At 54.1% G+C, this 20,752-nt stretch overlaps 1 protein-coding gene across 1 annotated transcript in view; it reads left to right on the forward strand.

The window, feature by feature from the left end:
- Nucleotides 1–540: 540 nt before the first annotated feature.
- Cacng2 (calcium voltage-gated channel auxiliary subunit gamma 2) overlaps nucleotides 541–20,752 on the forward strand; it is a 96,534-nt gene continuing 76,322 nt past the window's right edge. Inside the window, exon 1 of the mRNA XM_048349434.1 lies at nucleotides 541–819. Coding sequence (XP_048205391.1) covers nucleotides 609–819 — 211 coding nt within the window. The 5' untranslated portion in view covers nucleotides 541–608. The remainder of the gene's footprint in view (nucleotides 820–20,752) is intronic.

Raw genomic sequence — 20,752 nt, forward strand, 5'->3', positions numbered from 1 at the left:
CACACTGCCCTCGGGGCCCCCCTCCAAAGGAGAGCTGGCAAAGCCAAGGATTTTCATGGCGCAGGCCGCAGCAACGAGCAGGAAGAGCGCAGGGACTCTCGCAGGCTCTAACTGTCCAGGTCCCGAGACATGGCTTTGAGAATTCACTGTGGAGGCCATCTCTAAATTAGCAATCACATATGGAAACTGGAGACCAGAATTTTAGGAAAAGAGCTTAAGGCGTCTCACTTGGGGGCGGGTGGGGGGTGTCTTTTTTATTTTATCCTTTTTCCTTTCTTTTTCTTCTCTTTTTTTTTCCAAAAAAAAAAAAAAAAGAATAATCCCTGCAACTGGAACAATTTCGGATCTCAAGAGGCAAGCCTCTCTTCCCATGTGATCTTTATAATTTACACTCTTTTTTTCCCACCCGTGAGCTTTCTTACCTCCTTTTTGATATCTCTCGATATTCTCTATTCACACATATACCCATTATATTAGTAGTGGAAGTATCTTTGATTTTTTTTTTTTGGCTTTTAGTATTTGCACACACACACACACACACACACACACACACACACACACGCTCCTGAGAACCAGAAGTCGGTTGGGTGTTTATATAATGAAGAATTATGGGGCTGTTTGACCGAGGTGTTCAAATGCTTTTGACTACTGTTGGTGCTTTTGCTGCCTTCAGTCTAATGACTATAGCTGTGGGAACCGACTACTGGCTCTACTCCAGGGGGGTCTGCAAGACCAAAAGTGTCAGCGAGAATGAAACCAGCAAAAAGAACGAGGAAGTTATGACCCATTCTGGATTATGGAGAACCTGCTGCCTAGAAGGTATTTGATTCCCCCCTCCCTCTTCCCCTCCTCTCCTTGCCCCTCCCCTCCTCCAAATAAGTCCCCTCCACATTCCACCATTCCCCCCCACCTCCACCACCACCGCCACACACACACACTTCACTCTCTCCACCATGCATCAAGATTGGCTGGGGTTTGTTTCAGAGGAAAGAAAAAAAAAAAAAAACAATAAGTAAAACCCATACTCCACTCTCGGGCCTCCGTCTCCCCTCTCCCTCCAACCTCTTCATCGGAATAACCTATGCGATAGTACAAAATAGCGAGACATTGTCTTTTAAGAGTCAAATGGAGGGCTCGGCTTGCCTGGAATCATTAGGCTACCTCTGCCTTTGGATTTAGCAGTGCTATCTGTGAGGAGGGTGAACAGGGACTTCCTCCCAAACTGCTCATCTTTTTGCCATGAAGAATTCGAAATTGTTCCTCCTCTTCCCCTTACCCCCCCCAACACCAAAAAAAAAAAAAAAGTCGCAGACACATCCTCAAACTGCAAATCTCCCTTAAAAAAAAAAAAAAGCAAGCAAGCAATCTGTTGTTTCTAAGAATCTTCATTTGATCGATCCTAATGATTCCAAGATCCCAAGCTGAGTTCAAGAGCATTTCGTAATCTCTCCCAGCCCCACGTATTCGCTCGCGGTGGCTGGCTGCATGTGTGGATGTGTGTGTTTAAACGTTGACAAAGTCTAAAAATACATGCGTCTCTCGCAGGAAACAAGCCCAAGTTCTAATAAACAGCAATCACTTGCGGCTTGGGCTGTGTGCCGAGTCACTTCCACACGGAGCCACAGACATGTCTTATCCTGGAGCCAGGAGGGTCAACACTGGGGGAGGGGGGGCCCCCCGGAGGGGAGGCGGGAGGGCCCGGGGAAAGGAGGGGGACGGGGAGGCGCAGGGCGGGGGTGTCAGCTGTTGGCCTCGATCTTGCAGGGTTGTGGAAGCATGTGCGGTGTGTGGGTCAGAAGGCCCCCTGCAGTGTAAAAGCTGGAAGATCAGGTCATAGACGGAGCCATGTGCTTTTAGGACACTCTAATAAGCACAGGAAGGGGCGGGGGGGGTGGGGATTAAAAAAAAACAACAACTCTGCAGGTCATACAAGCTGCATTTAGCAACAGACTTGAATATGAGAGACTGGATTTGCATAGCTATATATGTCTGTGGGCCGGAGCCACCCATAGGAACACAGGCTTCCAAAACCAAGACTGGAGGCCGTTTGAGGCAGTGTCGGGAAGCGGGCACTGCAGGATCGTTTATTAAGCTCCAAAAGGGATGGCAATGCAGAGCTGAGGCCAGGAGATGGGGGCGGGGTGGGGGGAGAGAAGAGAGAGAGAGAGTGGAAAGAGGGACAAATGGATGTAGCCCCTGGGTCTAACCAAATGGAGCCCCAAAGCTGCTGTTTGGGGAAATAGTGATGTCTGGGATGGGGCACACATCTTATGCCCCCCCCCCTCCTCCTCCCAACATTCTTGGCGCAAATGGTTGAGTGATAGCTGAACATGTTTTGAATAGCTAAGTGACTTCATTGAGCCATGGTGTTTTTGACGCATACTGCATTTGCTGATCTTTCTGAACCTAAGCTTTTGCCTCCGCCGTGTTCTGCAGAGCTCCTTGAATCCTACGTGCCTCTTCCCCCAGACACCAGGTCGATAGCTGGAAATTAATAGGGACTGTTTTAAACACATGCATATCACTCTTCCTTCTTTAGGAAAAAAAAAGAAATGAAAAGCCTTTCAAAGTGCTAGTGGTTAGCAATGGGAAGACGGTTTCCATTTAATTAAACATTTATGACAGACTTTTATTCTGAAAGAAGAGGAGGAAAGCAAAGTTAAATGGGGCTTTGCTTTAGGGCGATGGTTATGGTACTACTGATTTGCCTCCCTTGGATTTTAGTTAAAGGGATGGAGGCATGTAGATAAGAGATTAGAGGAAAGACCAGACTTTTATTATTATTCTTTTTTTTTACCGGAAATATAATCAGAGATTGGCACACTGGTATAAATATACTGTGTTATCAGGGCTTTATTTACAAATCCTTAATACTGTGATCTCTTAAACATCTCCTAATTCCCCCTAGACAAGCGGACTAGAGACAGCTTTGGATCACTTGTGCATTAAAAGGCTTAAGTATTTTCATTAAAATCCCTTCTGTTCCGTGTTCGGATCTCCAATATGCTGCCCACCCCTGCCCTCCCCTCCTTCAAATGTCTCTCCAAGCCACGCTCCCTTCCCTGCCTCGTTGCCCGTGAAGGGTTCGAATTGCAACACTCCCGAGGGCTGCACACAGGATCTGTGGGTTTGGCACTGGCCCCAGAGGCCTCCCCGGGTGCCTAGCCTAGGCACTTGCCTCCAGGGGCCGAGGGGAGGGCTGGCCCAGCTCCGCTGAGGGTTAAGACTTCCTCTCCACGTGTAGCCAAGGCCCAGGCCGGAAGACCTGGTGCTCGGGGCTCAGCCTGACCCGGCCTCCCTTCTCCACAGACTCTCTCTCTCCATGGGACTTTGCGGGCCTGGCCCCACCTTAGCGAGCTGGGCCTCGGAGGCTTGAAGGCTTTCAGGTTCTTCCTTTCCGGCTAAACTGATTCCCTGAGGTCGTGGGTTAGCGTGCGTGGGGGGGTTGTGGATAGGTTGGCATGTCTGCCTGCCTTTTCTGAGCGTTTGAAAGAGTCAGCCTTGCTGGGGAGCAGGTTGTCCTTGCTTCTGAGTCTCTCTAGCCTGAGGGGTTTTTGTTTTGTTTTGTTTTGTTTTTCTCACGAGCACTTGGACTTTCCAAAAAAGAACCATCTACTCTTGAATTGTGCTTCTAGATGAGGGAACAGATTTCAAATCTTCTCCAAGAAGCTGCTACCCCCGTGCCCCACCTCCCCGCCGATGCCAGTGAGCCGCCCTACCTACCACCCCATCTCCTTGACTCTCTGCTTCTCAGGAGGGTTTTGTTTTCATTCCCCCCCCTCCCCGCCCCAGCCCTCCCCCAAGGTGATTGTTTTCCTTCACCTCTTGATGAAAAGAAGAACTAGGAAATATGTCCTTGCCTGTCTTACAGCTTGGGTCTCCGAAGGCCTGGGAAAGCGATGACACCTGTTAGGGGCACTGTGGGAGGGGAGGGGGGGGGAGCCCTCCGCCTTTATTTCTCCCTCTGCCGAGGTGATGACGGTGAGCTTGAACTCTCGCAGGCAGGTGAGGGGCATGGGTGGTGTTGGGGGGCTGGGCTATACCTGGACACAGGTGGCTGCGGAGCGGTGAGGGGCCGGCGGGGGGGGGGGGTGGGTGGGTGGGGAGGTGGGGAGAGACGCCTGAACTTGTCAAGACAGCTGCATGCATCTATCTGTGGAGAGCTGAGCCGGGCCTTTTGGGGAGGAAGTCAGTGCGATCTAAAACAGGCCGATGAAACAGCCTGTTCCAAGCATGGCACGGCCAGCCCACATGCTGGCTCGCCATTCAGGACATTCGCCTCTCTTGTCATCTCAAAGAAACACTGTCTTCAAGAGCAGCAAGAAATCCACTCTGGACTCTCTCGAGCTGCTTCCTCCCTGCTCCAAAGGCAATGGCTGCCCCCCCCCCACCCCAAGACGCCAGCCTTGCAGCAGAGGGGATACCAGTAGCTGGCACCTCGAGGCCAGGAGCGGACACAGGCCCTCCCCAGTTCCCAGCCCCTCCCGCCTCTTGCCCTCTGCTCTCAGCTTCACAAGGCAAAGCCCAAATCTGGTTCTCTGTTCAGGCTGATAAGTTCCCTCTGTTGAAACTTCCAGTTCCTCTGGAATCAATTACCTCTCTTATGCCTTTCTCCCCCCCCACCCCCCCCCACCCCTCCCCTGGCCCCCGCCACAGGATGCTTAGGACAGCTGTGCCAGCTTCTTGACAGCCTGGGTCTCTCTGACCAAGAAGCCTCTCAGTGGTCCCGACCGTCCCTGTACAAGGCCCTTGCCACACGAGGTTGGGGGGGGTAGGGGGGGTAGTTCCAGGCGCCCCTCCGCCATAGCTCTCCAGCTTCTGCAGAAGGAAAGGAGTTGTCCTTGGCTTCAGGAAAGCCAGCAGCATTTCTGGGCACTCTTGTGCTTTAAGTGTGGGTGAGTTCCTCTGGATGGGCCATGGGGCTCGGCAATCCTCAGATAACTCCACTCTCTGTAGGCGCTTGGTGCACTGTGGGTACACACGAAATAATCGTCAATGGGCTGTTTTGGCAGTTCTTAAAATTACTGAAATGAATTAGAAGGATTTGTCACCATTGAGGGAGAAAGAGAGAGGGAGGGGAGGAGGGAGAACAAGAGAAAGGGAGAGGAAGGGAGAGAGAGGAAGACAGAAAGGGGGGGGGGAGGAGGGGGGGTGAAGTCAGGGTGAGTTGTTTGCTCTTCCTGGAATTTCTTTTAAAAACATAATGAGTCATGCGTCTATTATTATAAAATAAGAAAAGTCAAAAGTAATCAGTGATTGAGCTGCAAAGCTCCCGAATGGCTGAGGTGAAGGCACATTATTCAAGGAAAGGAGAAGAAAACCAGCCATCGAGTATAGCATCTGTAGGGGAGAAGAAGAAATAAACAGTTGGTTTTCTTCCCTTGTGTGCTGTCAAAGCGTGCCCAAGTTCAATTCCACGGATCTTTCTGGGCAGAGCGGAGAAGAGATAGCAGAACGGAACACCCCCACTTAGCTTCTCCAGGACTAAAAGCTTCACCCACGTCTAGGTTCGCTTTCCCAGAGCCAGGCCCAGCCTTCATTCCTCGCTTTTCTCACCTATGTTGCCAAACCCGAACCTCTCCCTCCAGGTCCCAGCCCCCTCCACCTGGGGCTTGGTTCCAGGGGTGGGCAGGGACACAGGATCACCTGGCAAGACAGCAGCCTGGCCAGAGCTGGCCATACAGGCCTCGGTGGCCACAGAAGCCACATTTCCATTGTACACACCCCCCCCCCCCCGCCCCGCATCCTGGAAGCTTCCAGAAGGTTCTGGGCAGCACACCCTGGCCTATGGCTCACATTAATACCCACAGATGGACAATGTTCCGTCTGCTTCCTGCAGTGCCCTACAGAGCGCTCACCCAACAGGAACAGTCAGGGAAGGCTGATCCGTGCTCTGCCGACATGCCACGTGCACACACTTGCACACGCACGCACGCGCACGCACACACCAGCCGCCATCACCAGCCATCCTACACCTCTTACGGGGCAGGACTTTGTCCTGATTCCTCTGTCCCGTGAGCTGTGGCTACACAATTCTAGTTTCTACCTCGGGGGGCCGCCCCTGCCAGGCGCCTCTTTCATCTTGGCCTTTGCTCTGGGAGAGCCTTCCACGTGGATGTTCCGTTAGTTTTATGTTTGCAGGCATTTCCAGAAAACAGCCAGTTTATGGCCCCTGTAACTCAAACAAGTTTTTAGAGGACGCTTCGTATTCTAGCGAAAGCACTTTTGGAGCCTCGCAGACCGGGATTGCTGTCCCGCTCTGGAGGCCTGAGGAGCTATGTGATTCAGAGCCACCAGACAGCTCCCAGCCTCAGTTTCCCCTTCCATAAAACAGGCAGTATGGCAGCCTCTTTGCAGGGTGGTTGGTGTAGGGATGAAATACATGTCCGCCCCCACCCCCCACCCCTGCCGTCTCCGACCATCTCTGTCTGTGATGGCAGTCAGCGGGGCCCCGGCCTGCCCCCCTTCTTCATCCTCTTCCTCGGTCTGTCAGCATCACCCCCCTCCACGGGTGGTTCCCCCATTAGGAAGTGCTACCCAAAGCAGCGTGTAAAGCAATGCCTTCCCGCTGGGAACCGGTGGACCACACCTGCCATCCTAGCTGTTTAGGAGGCTGAGATCTGAGGGTCACAATTCGAAGCCAGCCCAGGCAGGAAAATCTGTGGGACTCTCACGTCCAATTAACCACCAAAAAAAAGAGATGGAAGTGGAGGTGTGACTCAAGTGGCAGAGCACACTAGCCTTGAGCACCAAAGCTTAGGGACATCACCCAGGCCCTGTGTTCAAGCCCCAGTACTGGCCTCTGTGTGTGTGCGTGAGTCTGTGTGTGTGTGTGTGTGTGTGTGTGCGTGCGTGTCCGTGTTTCCTGGCCTTTACTCCATTGGCAGCATCTGTCCCCACAGGCTGGGTACAGATCTCCTTCAAGCATCCCTTTCACAATCAGGGAGTGGAGGCAAATAGATATGTGTGCCCATAAAGACCAGAGATTGTTTTAAATTCATTAGAACTCAATGGATCTTTTTAAAATTCGATTAATTACTATGGCCAAAAATCCATAATCAGATGAAATACACAGTCTTGTTTACAGCCACAAATCAGATAATTCCTTCATTTTATTAGTGTGTGTGTGTGTGTGTGCGTGTGTGTGTGTGTGTGTGTGTGCATGTGCCATTACTGGGTCTTGAACTCCGGACCTGAGCACTCTCACTTGGCTTTTTTTTTTTTAATTTTAAATGAAAGCTGACACTCTACTGCTTGAGCCATGGCTCTACCTTTGGCTTTTTGGTGGCTAATTGGAGATAAGAGTCTCATGGACTCTCTTGCGTGGGCTGGCTTCGAACTGCAATGCTCAGGTTGCTCAGCCTCAGGCTGTGAGCCACTGGTCGTTTTATTATTTAAATCTCTGATGAACCCCTGCAAACTCCTGGGTTCGAGGCCAGGATTTGGGCTCATAATGAGAAGCAGCTTCATTGAGCGTCTCTGGCCTCAGGATTCTTCGAGCCCAAAGTGAGAGAAGTCCCTAACTTGAAAACTCTCACCTGGGTGCGTATGCACTGTGAGCACAATCAGGGAAGCCAAGGGCAGCACCTAGGACTGGGGCTCGGGAAGGCTTCCTTGAGGAGGGGGCATGGCAGTGGAGATTCCAAGGGTGGGCAGCAGTGAGCAGGGTGAAGAGAAGAAGAAAGAGCACTCCAAGAGGGAGGGCAGAGAGGAGGGAGGAAAGAAATGAGCCTGCCTCAGGAGGAGGCCGGGGCGGCTGCAGGAAGCCAGGGAGGCTGAGGGCTGAGTTCTGGGTGAGGCTACGTGGGGGAGGAAAGAACACACAAGTGGTCAGGCCTGGAAGGGCCTCGTTAGTCTGAGGAAAACAGTTTGACTCTGTCTTGGCTCTCGATTCTCAGCTGTGTGATGGAAGACGGCTGGACAATGTCTCTCTGCCTCCTCTGCCCATCTGCTCCAATGGCCATGCCTGCCCTGCCCTTCTGTGAGGATTACACACACACACACACACACACACACACACACTCACGCACATGTGGGGAGCTCTCTGGCCTCACCATTTCCCATATCAGGAAATGGACTCCCACTGAGTTCAGACTTTCCTATCAAGCAAATTGGAAATACATCCATGGGAAGGCCAGCCGGGCAGTGATGGGCAGCTCCCCGGGCCCCTTCCCTGCCTCCAGGGCCATCCAGGGGAGTCCCAGGAGGGGACCCCCAAAGAGCTAGCACCTCACAAAACAGCCGCCTCATCCCAGGGCCTGCAGCACACCCAGACCCCCGGCCGTTCTCATTACTACCCTCCTCGGGCTCCCAGAGATCCCTAGCATCTTTCTCGCACTCAGGACCACGGGGGATTTGAGTGGGGCCGTGAATGGGTCTCCATTACAGCCACAAGAGGGTTTGAAAAGAGAACAGAGAGTTGTGAGCTCAGCTTCCTGTGCCAGTGCCCGTACCCCGGCCGCTGAGGCAGCGGTGACCTCCGGGGGCTCATAAGTGACTCTCCTGGACTCATAAGTGACTTTTCTCCCTCTGCTCTGGGTTCTAAGACACGGCCAATGGTCAAATGACCTATCTAGCCACACCCTGCCTTCTGAAGCAGCGGGGACAAATTCAGTGCCCGCACTGTTTGTAAGATGCAGCCGGATTCAGAGACATGGAGACGTAGAGCATGCAGCTGGGAATCAGGAGAAGGTGGTGGTAGAGCACCTTGCCGGCCGGGAGGCGCAGAGGCAGAGCCCGAGCGACTTCCCTGTTCCCAGCGCCATGAAGCAGAGTAAGGCAGAGAAGAGAGCGTGGCCTTGACAAGGCGGTGCGTGGCCGCTGTCCCTGGGTACTAGCTGGACGACTGCTGAGCCTCTCGGAGAGTGGGAGGGAGGAGAACACCGGCAGGTGCCCGGTGGTGGGAACCGTAGTGCAGGGGATTCTGGGACAGGGAGGGGCGCCGGCCTGGGGAGGCTGTGTTCTGATTCACGTGTGGATGGCCAAGCTTGAGAAAGGGAGGGTGCTTCAGACAGAAGGAGCCACGTGCATGGAGACACAGGTGCCCGAGGCGGTGTGGCCCGGCTGGAAGGTAGAAGGCCGGGGACAGGGAGGCTGAGAGGCAGCCCCAAGGGGGCAGAACGGCCTCTTAGAGAAGTGGGCGGCGTTTTAGCTTGAAAGCACAGGGCGGCTGGGCTTGGTGGCATGCCGCAGGTGTCCCAGCCGGCTTTGCCGTTCGTTCTCTGGGTCACCTGCACACTGAGAACCTGGCAGATGAGATGAGGACTGGGTCGCGGTTTTGAGAGTCACTGGCTGGGCACAAGGCAGGGAGGGAGGTGGCTGGCTTGAGCAACCTGGTAGTCGTAGTAAGCTGGGAGTAAAGGGGAGGCAGGGGAGGGCACAATAGGGAATAGGGGTACACCCAGATTCCCCACTTCTCACCTCTGTAGAACTTTCTTCTGTCTGTCTGTCTATCATCTATCTATCCATCCATCCATCCATCCATCCATCCATCCATCCATCTATCCATTTATCAGCTGTCTACGTAATGCCAGTACTAAGGCTTGAACTCAGGGCCTGGGTGCTGTCCCTAAACTCCTTTAGCTCAAGGCTAGTTAGTGCTCTACCACTTGAGCCACAGCACCACTTCCTGCTTTTTTGTTGGTGGTTAATTGGAGATAAGAGTGTCTGGGACTTTCCTGCCTAGACTGTCTTTAAGCTCTGATCCGCAGCCTCTCGAGTAGCTAGTCATTAGCCACCAGGCCGGGCTAACAAGCTTTCTGCTTGTTACTCACTTTGGGGAAGGCCTTGTGGTTACATAAATACAGAAAGTCACTGGTTGCTTTCCTCAGGGGACAGACACCCCGGCCACCCTGGCCACGTAGGTACCCCCTGGTCCTGCTACGCTTCTCGTTTTCCTTTAACTTTCCGTGTTTAGTCTTGTTGAAATAATTTGCGTGTTTCTGCATGGCGCGTCCTAGAAGACGATCAGCTCCCTGAGGGCAGGGAGGACCATGTCCGCTTGGCCCCTCGCCCCAGAGCCTCATCCGCTGCGTGGCACTGAGGTGGAGCTCAGGGTTCCGGGCTAGGGAAGCAGGCAGGCTGTGAGGCAAAATCCCCACATGTCTTCTAGAACAGTCTTTGCTCCCCGCTTGGCTGGAGCCACCATGTTAAAACAGCAGTGTCTTCTTCCCCTAGCCCCCAGCCCCCCCAGCCCTGGGAGGCCCCGGCTTTGAGAAGCTGACAGGAAGCCAGGGCCTCTGGGCACGTGGCTCACATGCTGTGGTTGGAAAGCCTTGCTAGGTACCCCCTGGCCCGAAGAAGTACTGACTTAGCAGGCTGGGTTTGACTTGGAGGCGTGGCCAGCCTGTTTCCTTGCGGACCATTGTTCCATCTTCCCTGACCTTCTGTGACCTTGGGGAGTCTCCTAGATGCTGACCAGAATGTGCAGGGTCAGGTACAAGATCTGCAGGGGTGCAGGGTTCTGTGGCCTTACCCCCTGACTCCCCCTCCCCCGAACCCACCGAGTGCCCTCGGTGCCCCAGTGCCAGCCTTACCCTGCCCTGGCCATAGGCCGTGCCCACCGGAGGACAGAGCTTTCTTTAGTCCAGTTCTGTTCCAGTGTGCTCCTCTGCTTGAAGACTCCTTCCCCTCGCTGCCTTGTGTCTCCATCTCCGATCAGGGTGACATTACATCCTTTATCCTTCCCCAACTGTCCCTGACAACTCTCCTCCCGCCCCCCCATCCTCTCTGCCATCTTTGCAAAAGAAGTGACCTTACCAAACAGCTCTTCCTACATAAGGAGGATAGTCACGAGAGTCCTTTGTTGGCTGTCTCCTCCATGGTCTCAGTGCGCTCTGTCTTCAATCGCCACCACTCTGAGGATCGGCTCTGGGATACCCATTATGTCCATCTTGAGAAGCCCAGAGAAGTTAAGTAACTTGCCCGAGGTCACACCGCCAAGGGGCAGAGCTGAGAGTCCAACCCGGCTCTACCTGATCCCCAAACCTGCAGTATACATGTACACTAGAGGTAGTATACTTGTAGATCTCTAGTCTACAAGTACACTGTACACTCAGCCTTCTACTATACTACTTCATGGGATTTTTTTCCCCTGAGAACCCAAATCTATAAGTAAATTTCTCCCGAGAAGTTGAGGGCAGAAACGCTGTTTATCTTCCTGGGTGTGAAGAAGTCTCCAACATTTTGAAGTTTGAAAGGATTTACTCTCTACCCAGGCTAGAGTAACTGGAAGGACTGTGGATTTTCCTTTTCCTCCCTTCTTCCCTCCCTTCCTTCCTCCTTCCCTCCTTCCCTCCCTTCTTCCTTCTTACTGAGACTGAGTCTTACTGACTACGTAGCCCAGGCTGACCTGAAATTCCTAATCCTCCTAGCTCAGCCTCACGAGTGCTGGGATTGCAGGTGTACGCTACTATCCCCAGCTCTACTGGAGCCTCTCATGGCTCTAAAAATAGGACGTGCATCCAGCGGCAGGCCCATCCCCCTCCCGTCGTTTTGGGGGTGGGAGGCTCACTTTCCCCCCTCTCTTTGGTCTACAGGACCCTTCCCTTGCCACACCCTGGGTCCACCCTACCCCAGCGTCTTCAGGGTCTCCTACTCCCTCCACCCCCTTCCTTCTGCAGCAGCCGGGACACACTCCCCAGCCCAGGGGCCGTCCTCCACATTGCCGACCTGCGTTCTTTCTCCACCTGTGCACACACGCAAGCCCTCAGGTCCCTTCAACAACACCCACCTCTGTCCTGGGCACTTTCTCCTCTGCCCACTCTCTCTGCTCACTCGCCCAAGACCCCTCCCCAGCCTTCCCCCCCTCCCCCCCGCCCCGGGCCACTGTCAAGCCTAAGTGCTCCCTAAGTGCCCCCCTCCCGCTGAGACAGGTCGGAACTTAGTCAGTGAAGATGAAGGTGAGGATGAGGCTGTGGATGACAAGAAGGTGGATGAGGATGACCATGAGAGGAGGAAGCTGGGGATGGGGCTGAGGCTGGGGGCGGGGGGGGGGCGAGGAGAAGGAGGAAGAGGAGGAGGAGGAGGAGGAGGATGGGGAGGAGGAGGAGGAGGAGGAGGAGGGAAAGGAGGAGGAGGCCGCCGATGGAGACGAGGTGATGGTGAAGCGGATGAGATGGAGGAGGGAGGGGAGGGGGAGGAGGAGGAAGGCTAGGGGGCCATGTGGATTGTGATGGTGAAGGTGAGCATGGGGATTGGGTCCTCCTCCCAGGTGAGCAGGACTCAAGGCTCAGAGTAGGGCCCGGGAAGCACCCACCATTCCCCGCGCTGGTGAGCGGAGGCTCGCCTTCGTGGCTGGAGAGGAGACGGGCGGGGTGGGGGGAAGGGAGCCCATGGCTGAGTCTTCTGTACCGGGCCCCCATCCTGTCTTGAGGACTGTGCCCTCCACAAGCCTGTGTCTGTCTGCTGTCGCGGATGACCTGTCCACTGGACGGCACAAGGCGGCCCAGGGAGGCACGCTCTGCCCTCTTCCCTCTGCCCTCTGCGCTGTGCATGGCCAGGGGCCTCTTCCTTCACCTCCCAAACCAGCGCCCTCTCAACTCCAGCCTCTTTCCCGCTGTGGTGGCCCTGTGCCCCCCAGCCCACCCTGGCGAATCTCTCCAGCTGCCGGCCCACAGCCCACCTCTGCCCTGCATCGGCGTTCCACGTGCAAGAAGGACCCATCGGAGCCTCGTCACAGTCGCCGGCCTGGAGACAGGGACGTCCCCCAGGGAGGTGATGGCTTGGAGAATTCCACAGTCACAACCTCAGCCTGTGACAGGGCTTTAGAATTAGATCTGACTATTACTAGCTAAACAAATGAACAATGGCTTTCAGGTCACTGGCCTGGAGGTTTGAGGTACACGGGGCCTGCCTTGGGGTCTCCCAAGACTTGTTAGAAACGCAAGCTTGGCCCCTCCTGTCCTGTGTCCTTAGCCTCACAGCTCCTCCTGGCTGCCAGAGCTCCAGCTCTGCCTGTACATCCCTGACAGCAAGAGAGAGAATGGTACCAAGGAGCTTTCCTGGATATCACAGGACAGATTTTGCTTTCATTCCATAGATCAGAAGTTTATTCTGTGACCAGACACTAAGTACAAGAACATGGGAAAAGGCAACCTTTTCCTTCCTTCCTTCCTTCCTTCCTTCCTTCCTTCCTTCCTTCCTTTCTTTCTTTCTTGCTTGCTTTCTTTCTTCCTTTCTTTCTATTTTTTGTCAGTTGTAGGGCTTGAACTTAGGGCCCGGGCGCCGTGCCCAAGCTCTTTCATTCAAGGCTAGCACTCTACCACTTTGCGCCACAGCTCCACTTCTGGTTTTCGGGTGGTTAATGAGAGAGAAGAGTCTTGTGGACTTTCTTACCTGGCTGGCTTGGAACCATGGTCCTCAGATCTCAGCCTCCTGAATCGCTAGGACGACAGGTGTAAGCCACCGGTGCCAGGCTGGAAAAGGCAACTTTAATCCAGGCAGCCATGTACCCAGTGACACACTGGAGGTTGCACGGTTCCGTGAGACAGAAGAAGGGCAGGAAGGCGCGGTGGCTCACAGACCTCCTGCAGTCTGCACCCCCCTAATCCTCGAGGCCTAGAGGGGTAGGGACTTGGCCATAACCCAGAGGGCCCCTGCCACCCGCCATGCCCTGGCACCTTCGTGGGCAGAGGAGGCCCTCCCTTTTCCCTCCTGAGTCTCTTACCTCCCTTACTGTCTTTCTTCTCTGTTTGTTCCCTCAGGCAGCTCTGGACTCTTCTGTTATCTTCCTCACCCCCTACCCCCACCCCCATAAAAACACCGTCCTGTCCATTCATAGCCCTGCGTGACATGGGCTCTCCTTCTTCCCAATCATGGTGGCGGGGACCTCTCCTCTGCAGGGTGGTGGGATGGAAAGCGGCTCAGGGGCGTTCCATGTCAAGAATTCCATCTGAACCTGGGGGGTGCTGAGCAAAGCGGGAAGTGAGGGGCATCATCCCCCTCTCTCTGGTGAGGCACCAAGCCCAGCTGGGGTCTCCCCACCCCGGAGTGGTGTCTTCTCTGCGGGTTCACACCAGTGAACCCGGCGTGTGCGAAGGCCTGTAGAGTTGGGGTGCACTCTGAACACATGGACAGTTGGTGGGAGGCTGAGGTCAGAATGCAATAGCACAGGCAGCGCCCGGCGCCTTGTAGGTTCTCTGAAGACATTTTTAATTAGAGAAGGAAGGAGAAGTTGGCTTCACTTTGTCTGAACGTTCATCTAAGCTCCTCTCTGTGATCCACTGTTCACCTTGCAAAGGCGTCCGTCCAAACAATGGCTCTGGGAGGTGAGGTGGGGGACACTACCACTTCTCAACAGCTCTATGCTGTAGGTGACAAAAGGGACACCGGGAACGTCAGGGAGATGTTCCGGGGCCACCCATGGAATCGCTGGGCCTCTGAGAGCCTCTCATGGTTTGCGGTGCTGGGCTCCTACCATTGGAGCCCATCTGCCATCGAGTAATGACAGGGAACTGGGGCATGGCGGCTCGCACCTGCAGTCCTAACAACTCAGAGGGCTGAGATCTGAGCATCAAGGTTTGAAGCTAGCCCAGGCAGGCAAATCCAAAAAGACTCTTATCTCCAATTAACCAGAAAAAGAAAAGGAAAGAGAAAAGGAAATGGAGCTGTGTCTCCAGTGGTAGAAGCAAAAAAGCTAAGGGAGAGGGCTCTGAGTTCAAACTTTAGTACTGGCGTGCATGCGTGCAAACACACACACACACACACACGAGACAGTGTTTCAGACCACAGCAGGAGAGATGGCAGCCACTCCCTTGTCATGTGCTGCAGAGAGAGGGCCCCCTGGTTCCTTTCAAGGTCTTCTGGAGATGCCCTCCCCCCCCTGCAAGATTCCACAGGTGAAGGGATTTCAAACACAGCTCAGCCTCTGGTGTCTCCGCATCCTGGGGACACTAGTTCCAGCCCCACCCTGTAGATACCAAATCCCCGGGGGCTCCCTGTTTGCCCATCACCCATGTGGATCCTTTAGTCTATCTGAAGTCATCTGGAGATGATTCCTAGTATCCATGCTGTGTAAATAGATGAGGAAAGAAACAACAAGAGAAGCAGGCCTGTAGATGTCCAAGATGGGTATGATTCTTCCTGGGGTTGGAACTCAGGGCCTCCTGCTTGCTAGGCAGGGACTCTGCCCCTGGAACCCCACCCTTGGCAATACAGCATATATATATATATATATATATATATATATATATATATATATATATATATATATATATATATATATTCCCTCTCTCTGCAGTTGGTTAAAGCCACAGTTGCAGAGCTCACAGAAATGGTGGCGTGTGTGTCCTTGCTGGTGGGAGTTGTGAGACTTCTCAGGAACGACACTGGAATTCAGGACTCAGGAACGGCAGATGGGGTTGGGCAGCGGCGACCATCTTCTCTAACGCGGAAGGATTCGGGAGAACACAGGAGTTTGGACCCAGGGGAGATGGTGTGAGGTGACAAGGATCTGGGGTGGGCCCGAAAACAGCCCCCTCCTGAGTGGGTCTCTTACACTCTGGGGCGTCCCTTCCGCCATCTTGGATGAGGCCAGCCCCGAACTGGCCCCCATGTTCACATCCTCCGCAGACCCAACACCGTCTCGTAAGCCCCCTCACCTGCCGAGGAGCGCCATAGCCATCCCTAACACTGTAGATCGCAGCATCACCTTAGGAAGGCCATGAACGGATTTCTGGGCATTCATAGGAGGCCCTGGAATCAAACCAGAGTCCCTCATCTCTTCATCTCTGCAGCGCTGAGGCGCCAAGAGGGGAAGGCCAGGTGAGCAAAGGTGGCTGCTTTCAGAGGGCCCCGAGCTGCCCGGAGCAACTTGGCTCTTGGAGCCCCCTCCGGGATGGCAGGCGACGGGGGGAGTCACCATTCTCACAACGAAGCTGATGGGATTTTAATAGCCAGACAGATGGCCGGGAAGGGGGGGGGTGGTGGGGGGCGGCGCTGAGGAAGGAAGATTTTTTTTTTTTTGAAGGAGGGAAAACACTTCCATAGCTTTTCTTCAATTAAAGCCAAGCGAGAGCCATCCATGCCGAGAAGATGTATTCCCATTGTTAGGATCGCTTGGTGTGGCTGTCTTGGTTTTATAACTGCATGATTGAGAGTCAGTGATAAACTAGGGCAGGCCTCTCCAACCCGTCCAGCGACTTCCAGCGCCATCAGTATTAAGCTGGCTTCATTTGCTCTTACAATTTAATCACGGTCGCAAATAATTGTGGTGGCGATGTTCTTAATTCTACAAGCAAATATGTTTCGCTTATCGCATCCTCTATTATCCACTTTTCCCAAGGCTTTCAGATTCCAGCCAACCCACACCCCACCCCACCCCCAGCAGAAACCTGGGAATGGGGGTGGGGGTGGGGAATACAGAGAAAAGGAAGTCTATGGTTCCTAAAGAAAGACACTGGGTACGGTAGCTCACACTTACAATTCCAGTTATGTGAGGTAGAGGTGGGAGGAACTGTGTTTGAGACCAGCCTGAGCCCAAAGCTAGCAAGATCTTATCTCAAAAACAAGCCAAATGCTAGGACATAGCTGTAATCCCAACGACTCGGGGAGCAGATGTAGGAGGAGTGAGGCTCTAGTCCAGCTCAAAGTTAGCCAGATTTTATCTGGAGGAAAAACTAAACAAAACTAAAATACCAAAAGGACTAGAAGCATGGTTGAGGAGGAAAAGCGCCTGGCTCGTGAGCACAAGATCCTGGGTTTCATTCCATGGACTCACAGACTGGCTTTAAGACATGATCTTCATATCTCAGCCTCCTGCAAAGCTGGGATTACCGGCGTGAGCCACAGGGCCTAGTGGTGTCAGAGATTTGGAGAAAAGACAGAATGGAGAGGGGAGGGGAGATGAGGGAGGGGAGCTGGAAGGAGATTTAGGATGAAGGCGTCTTCCAGAGGGAAGAGGTGCTCAGTGCTCAGGGCTTTCTGTCTGTAGGCTGACACTCAAGTGGAATTGTCAGGCATCTGCTATGCAAGAGTCCCAGGTGTGACTAAAGACTCAGTTTCCTGGCTTCTTCCTTGGGGAAAACCTCTCACTCAGAATAGCATTGCACCCCTTAATCTAGTGCCGTTTGTTCTGCTCAGTGTTTCCAAACCAGCAGGGCCCAGTGGCTCTCCCTGGGCCTTGGGAAGTTTTCTGTGTGTCTCCTCAGGGGCCACATCCCTTCTTCAAGGCTGTCAGTGCCAAAGTAGCCAAAAGGGAGGCTGGGGGGGGGGGTGAGGACAAAGGAAAAAGGAGGAACAAGAAAACATGAAACAGGTTAGGTCTTCAGCATCCAACATAATCATTGGGAAAGTAGCTAAAAGCTGAAGTGGGGGCTCATACCTGTAATCCTAAACTACTTAGACTGAGGATCATGGAGAAAGCCAAACCAGGCAGGAAAGTCCATGAGACTCTTATCTCCAATCAATCACCAAAAAGCTGCAAATGGAGCTGTGGCTCAGGTGGTAGAGCACTAGCATGGAGTGAGAAAGCTAAGGGATGATGACCAGGTTCTGAGTTCAAGTCCCAGTACTAGCACCAGAAAGAAAGAAAAAGAATACACGAAGGGAGGAAGGGAGAGAGGAAGGAAGGGAGGGAAGAAGGAAGGAAGGAAGGAACGAAGGAACGAACGAAGGAACGAAGGAAAAGAAAACAGCTAAAGTATACTAAAGGAAAATTAGGGAGTCAGGGGCTGGTGGCTCACATCTGTAATCCTAGCTTCTCAGGAGGCTGAGATCTGAAGATCACAGTTCAAAGCCAGCCTGGGCAGGAAAAGTCTGTGAGACTCTTTTCTCCAATTAACCACCAGAAAGGGAGGGAGGGAGGGAGGGAGGGAGGGAGGGAGGGAGGGAGGGAGGGAGGGAGGGAGGGAGGGAGGGGGGGGAGGGAGGGAGGGAGGGAGGGAATTAGGGGATAACAGAAATAAGTCAGTTGACAGGGCAGTGGGAGAAAGGGCGTTGAGAAGTGAGAGCCAGGATCAGAAGGTCAGACGTGGTGAAGGTCATGGTCATGGAGAGCGGCATGGTAGCAGGGGTCATTACCAACCTCACAGTGGATGATGCTTGGATCAGTTCTTTGCCTGGTCCAAAACTTTACCTTACCTTACATCGTTTCAGCAGAAAACCTAGATTTTTCCCCAGTGGAGGCGATTTCCCATCCTGGTCCCACCCTGGGAGTCACCCCAGGTCAGAGTCCAGAGAGAGGGAGGGGCTGCTGGCCGCTCTGCCTGTCACAGGTGAACGGCAGATGGAGGGGAGGCGGTCCCTCGGGGACCCCCACGCCCCTCCAGCCTCCCCCACCTCATCTCATCCCCTGGGAACGGATTCATGACCAAGTCAGTCCCTGACTGACCGTCTGTCACCTGATCCCTGCAAAGTGTATAAATGATTACGGTCTGGCTCCTAGTGGATAAATAAAAATCAGTTGTGATAATTGAAACATATTTACTTTTTAATTAGGCAGCAGCCTAGAGTGAAGTCCGCCGAGAGCCATGTCTGGTAACCTCTTACAGAGCCTGACCTGCATCATTACAGGCAGAGCCGGCCGCGTGGCCGGGCCTTGGCGGCGTGGCCGGGCCTTGGCGGGCTTCTCCACTTTCATAGGAAAGGCTTTGGAGCCCGGCTGCCAGGACGCTGCGCATACCCAGGGCGAATCACAGCTCTTTAAAAAATAAAAGTACTGGGGCCTGGGAATATGGCCTAGTGGCAGAACACTTGCCTCGTATCCATGAAGCCCTGGGTTCGATTCCTCAGCACCACATACATAGAGAAAAAGCCAGAAGTGGCGCTGTGGCTCAAGTGGTACTAGTGCTAGCCTTGAGCAAAAAGAAGCCAGGGACAGTGCTCAGGTCCTGAGTTCAGGCCCCAGGACTGGCAGAAAAGAAGGGATTCTCAGATCAAGGCAGGGCAGCGGTGCAGTGGCAGGCAGAGTAGTAATTGCCTGCATGGCGCTAGGCCACGCTGTATGTTGTTGTTGTTTTTATTATTATTTGCCTGTCATGGGGTTTGAACTCAGGGCCTGGGCGCGGCCCCTAAACTCTTTTTGCCCAAGGCTAGCGCTCTATCACCCTTGAACCACAGCTCCACTTCTCATTGTCTGGTAGTTAATTGGAGATAAGAATCTCACAGACTTTTCCTGCCTGGGCCGTCTTTGCCCCTCGGTCCTCAGCTCTCAGCCTCCTGAGTAGCTAGGGTGACAGGTGGGAGCCACCGGCGCCCGGCTCCCGTGTTATCATGGGGAATGGTGTCCGGATCCTCCTCCGGGCCCTCGTGTTCGGTTCTGTCCCGGCCGTCGGGGTCGCGACCTTAGGCTTTGTGGTGAGATCAGATTCGGGCAGGGTTGGACAAGTAGGGGCGTCGCGGTGTCAAATTCTGGGGAACGCCAGCGGGGGGCTGATCAGAAGGGCTGGGGAGGGAGGGGAAGGCATGGCCATCCAGCTGCGAGGGGGGGGGGAGAGGACCAGGGGTGAGGGCGGGCCTGGGGGTGGAATCGAGGCCAGGCCTGTAGAGTGGGAGACGACGTGGCACGTATGGGGGGGGTGGGGGGGGAAGGACGGGAGGCGAAGTGGGTCACGCCTTTGTGGAAATGATAAGAAAATTGGGTCAGAACTGTGGGGGAGAAGGCTTGAGAATTGGGTCGAGCCTTTGGATAGAGGGGAAAGTGGGTCAAATGTGAGCGTACGTGGGAAGAGGGGAGGGGGGTGGGGGTGGTGACAGCAGGCTGCTCCCCTAGATCAGAGGGGAGGGCCGAGGAGGAAGCAGCCCTTCCCTCCCCCACTCCATTGACCTGCTAGCTCACCCTGGCATGGACTTAGACTCACAGGATCGATTCCCCCCCCCACACACACACACTCCCCGCTCCTACCCCCAAAGCACGTGACCGCGGTCGCAGCCAGGACAGGGCATCATCCGTCCTTCTGCGCTTCGCAAACCTACCTGGGCGTGCGTCAGGCCAGTGCGGGCCCCGTCTCCCTCTCCCTGTCCCACGTACCAACCCATCCACAGTTCTCTCTTCCCTCCCACCCCTGACATCTTTGCGTGATTTAGAGCATCAAAAACATACTTGGTCAATAGAAGTTGAGTCGTGAGTCCGTTTTGGCAGCTCTCATGCTGGCTGTGTTCACAGTGGTGCAAGCACCGGGCAGTAAGACCATACCACGTCCCCCCCCCCCGCCCCCCGGTGACCCTTACAGGGGCCGGCTGGCCTCCCTCTCACCAGCTCCGGGCCTGTGGGCTGCGGGGCTGAGGACAGGGATTCTCAAAGCGCAAACGGAACCCGCAGTCCACAACTCGGTCTGCCGGGACCCTCCACGGGGGAATCGGTGAAATCCGTGGCACCCACAGAATGTGCTTACACCAGAGAACGTGCCAGTACGTGCTGCTCGGGCCGTGTTAGCTCTGCTTACACCCATGTGGGTGAAAGGTCCACTCAAGACCTACCATCCCTTCTGAGGACCTAGGTATGGAGGTACAATAAATCGGATTCCATGAAGCTAGGTGGATGAATCTGCATTTTGGGTTCTGAGAATTGATTGCCCTTTCCGAGGCATGAGTCAACGTAACCCATGAGATGGGCTTCTGGAATCTTCTGGGATCTTCTATCTACGTGTCTTGGCAGGACAGGGATAGGATGAGTAGGGAATAGCCAAGCCTCCTTGTAGAAGAAAGGAAGGATGGGGACATCAATTACAGGGACGTGTGCCTGTGCAGATGAGCGTTTAGATCCAATGACTGGGCTCTGGTATTTCTTGTCTGGGAATGCTTGGCTATAGAGGGA

This window comes from Perognathus longimembris, chromosome 1 (assembly GCF_023159225.1).
Source record: "Perognathus longimembris pacificus isolate PPM17 chromosome 1, ASM2315922v1, whole genome shotgun sequence".
Classification (NCBI taxonomy): Eukaryota; Metazoa; Chordata; class Mammalia; order Rodentia; family Heteromyidae; genus Perognathus; species Perognathus longimembris.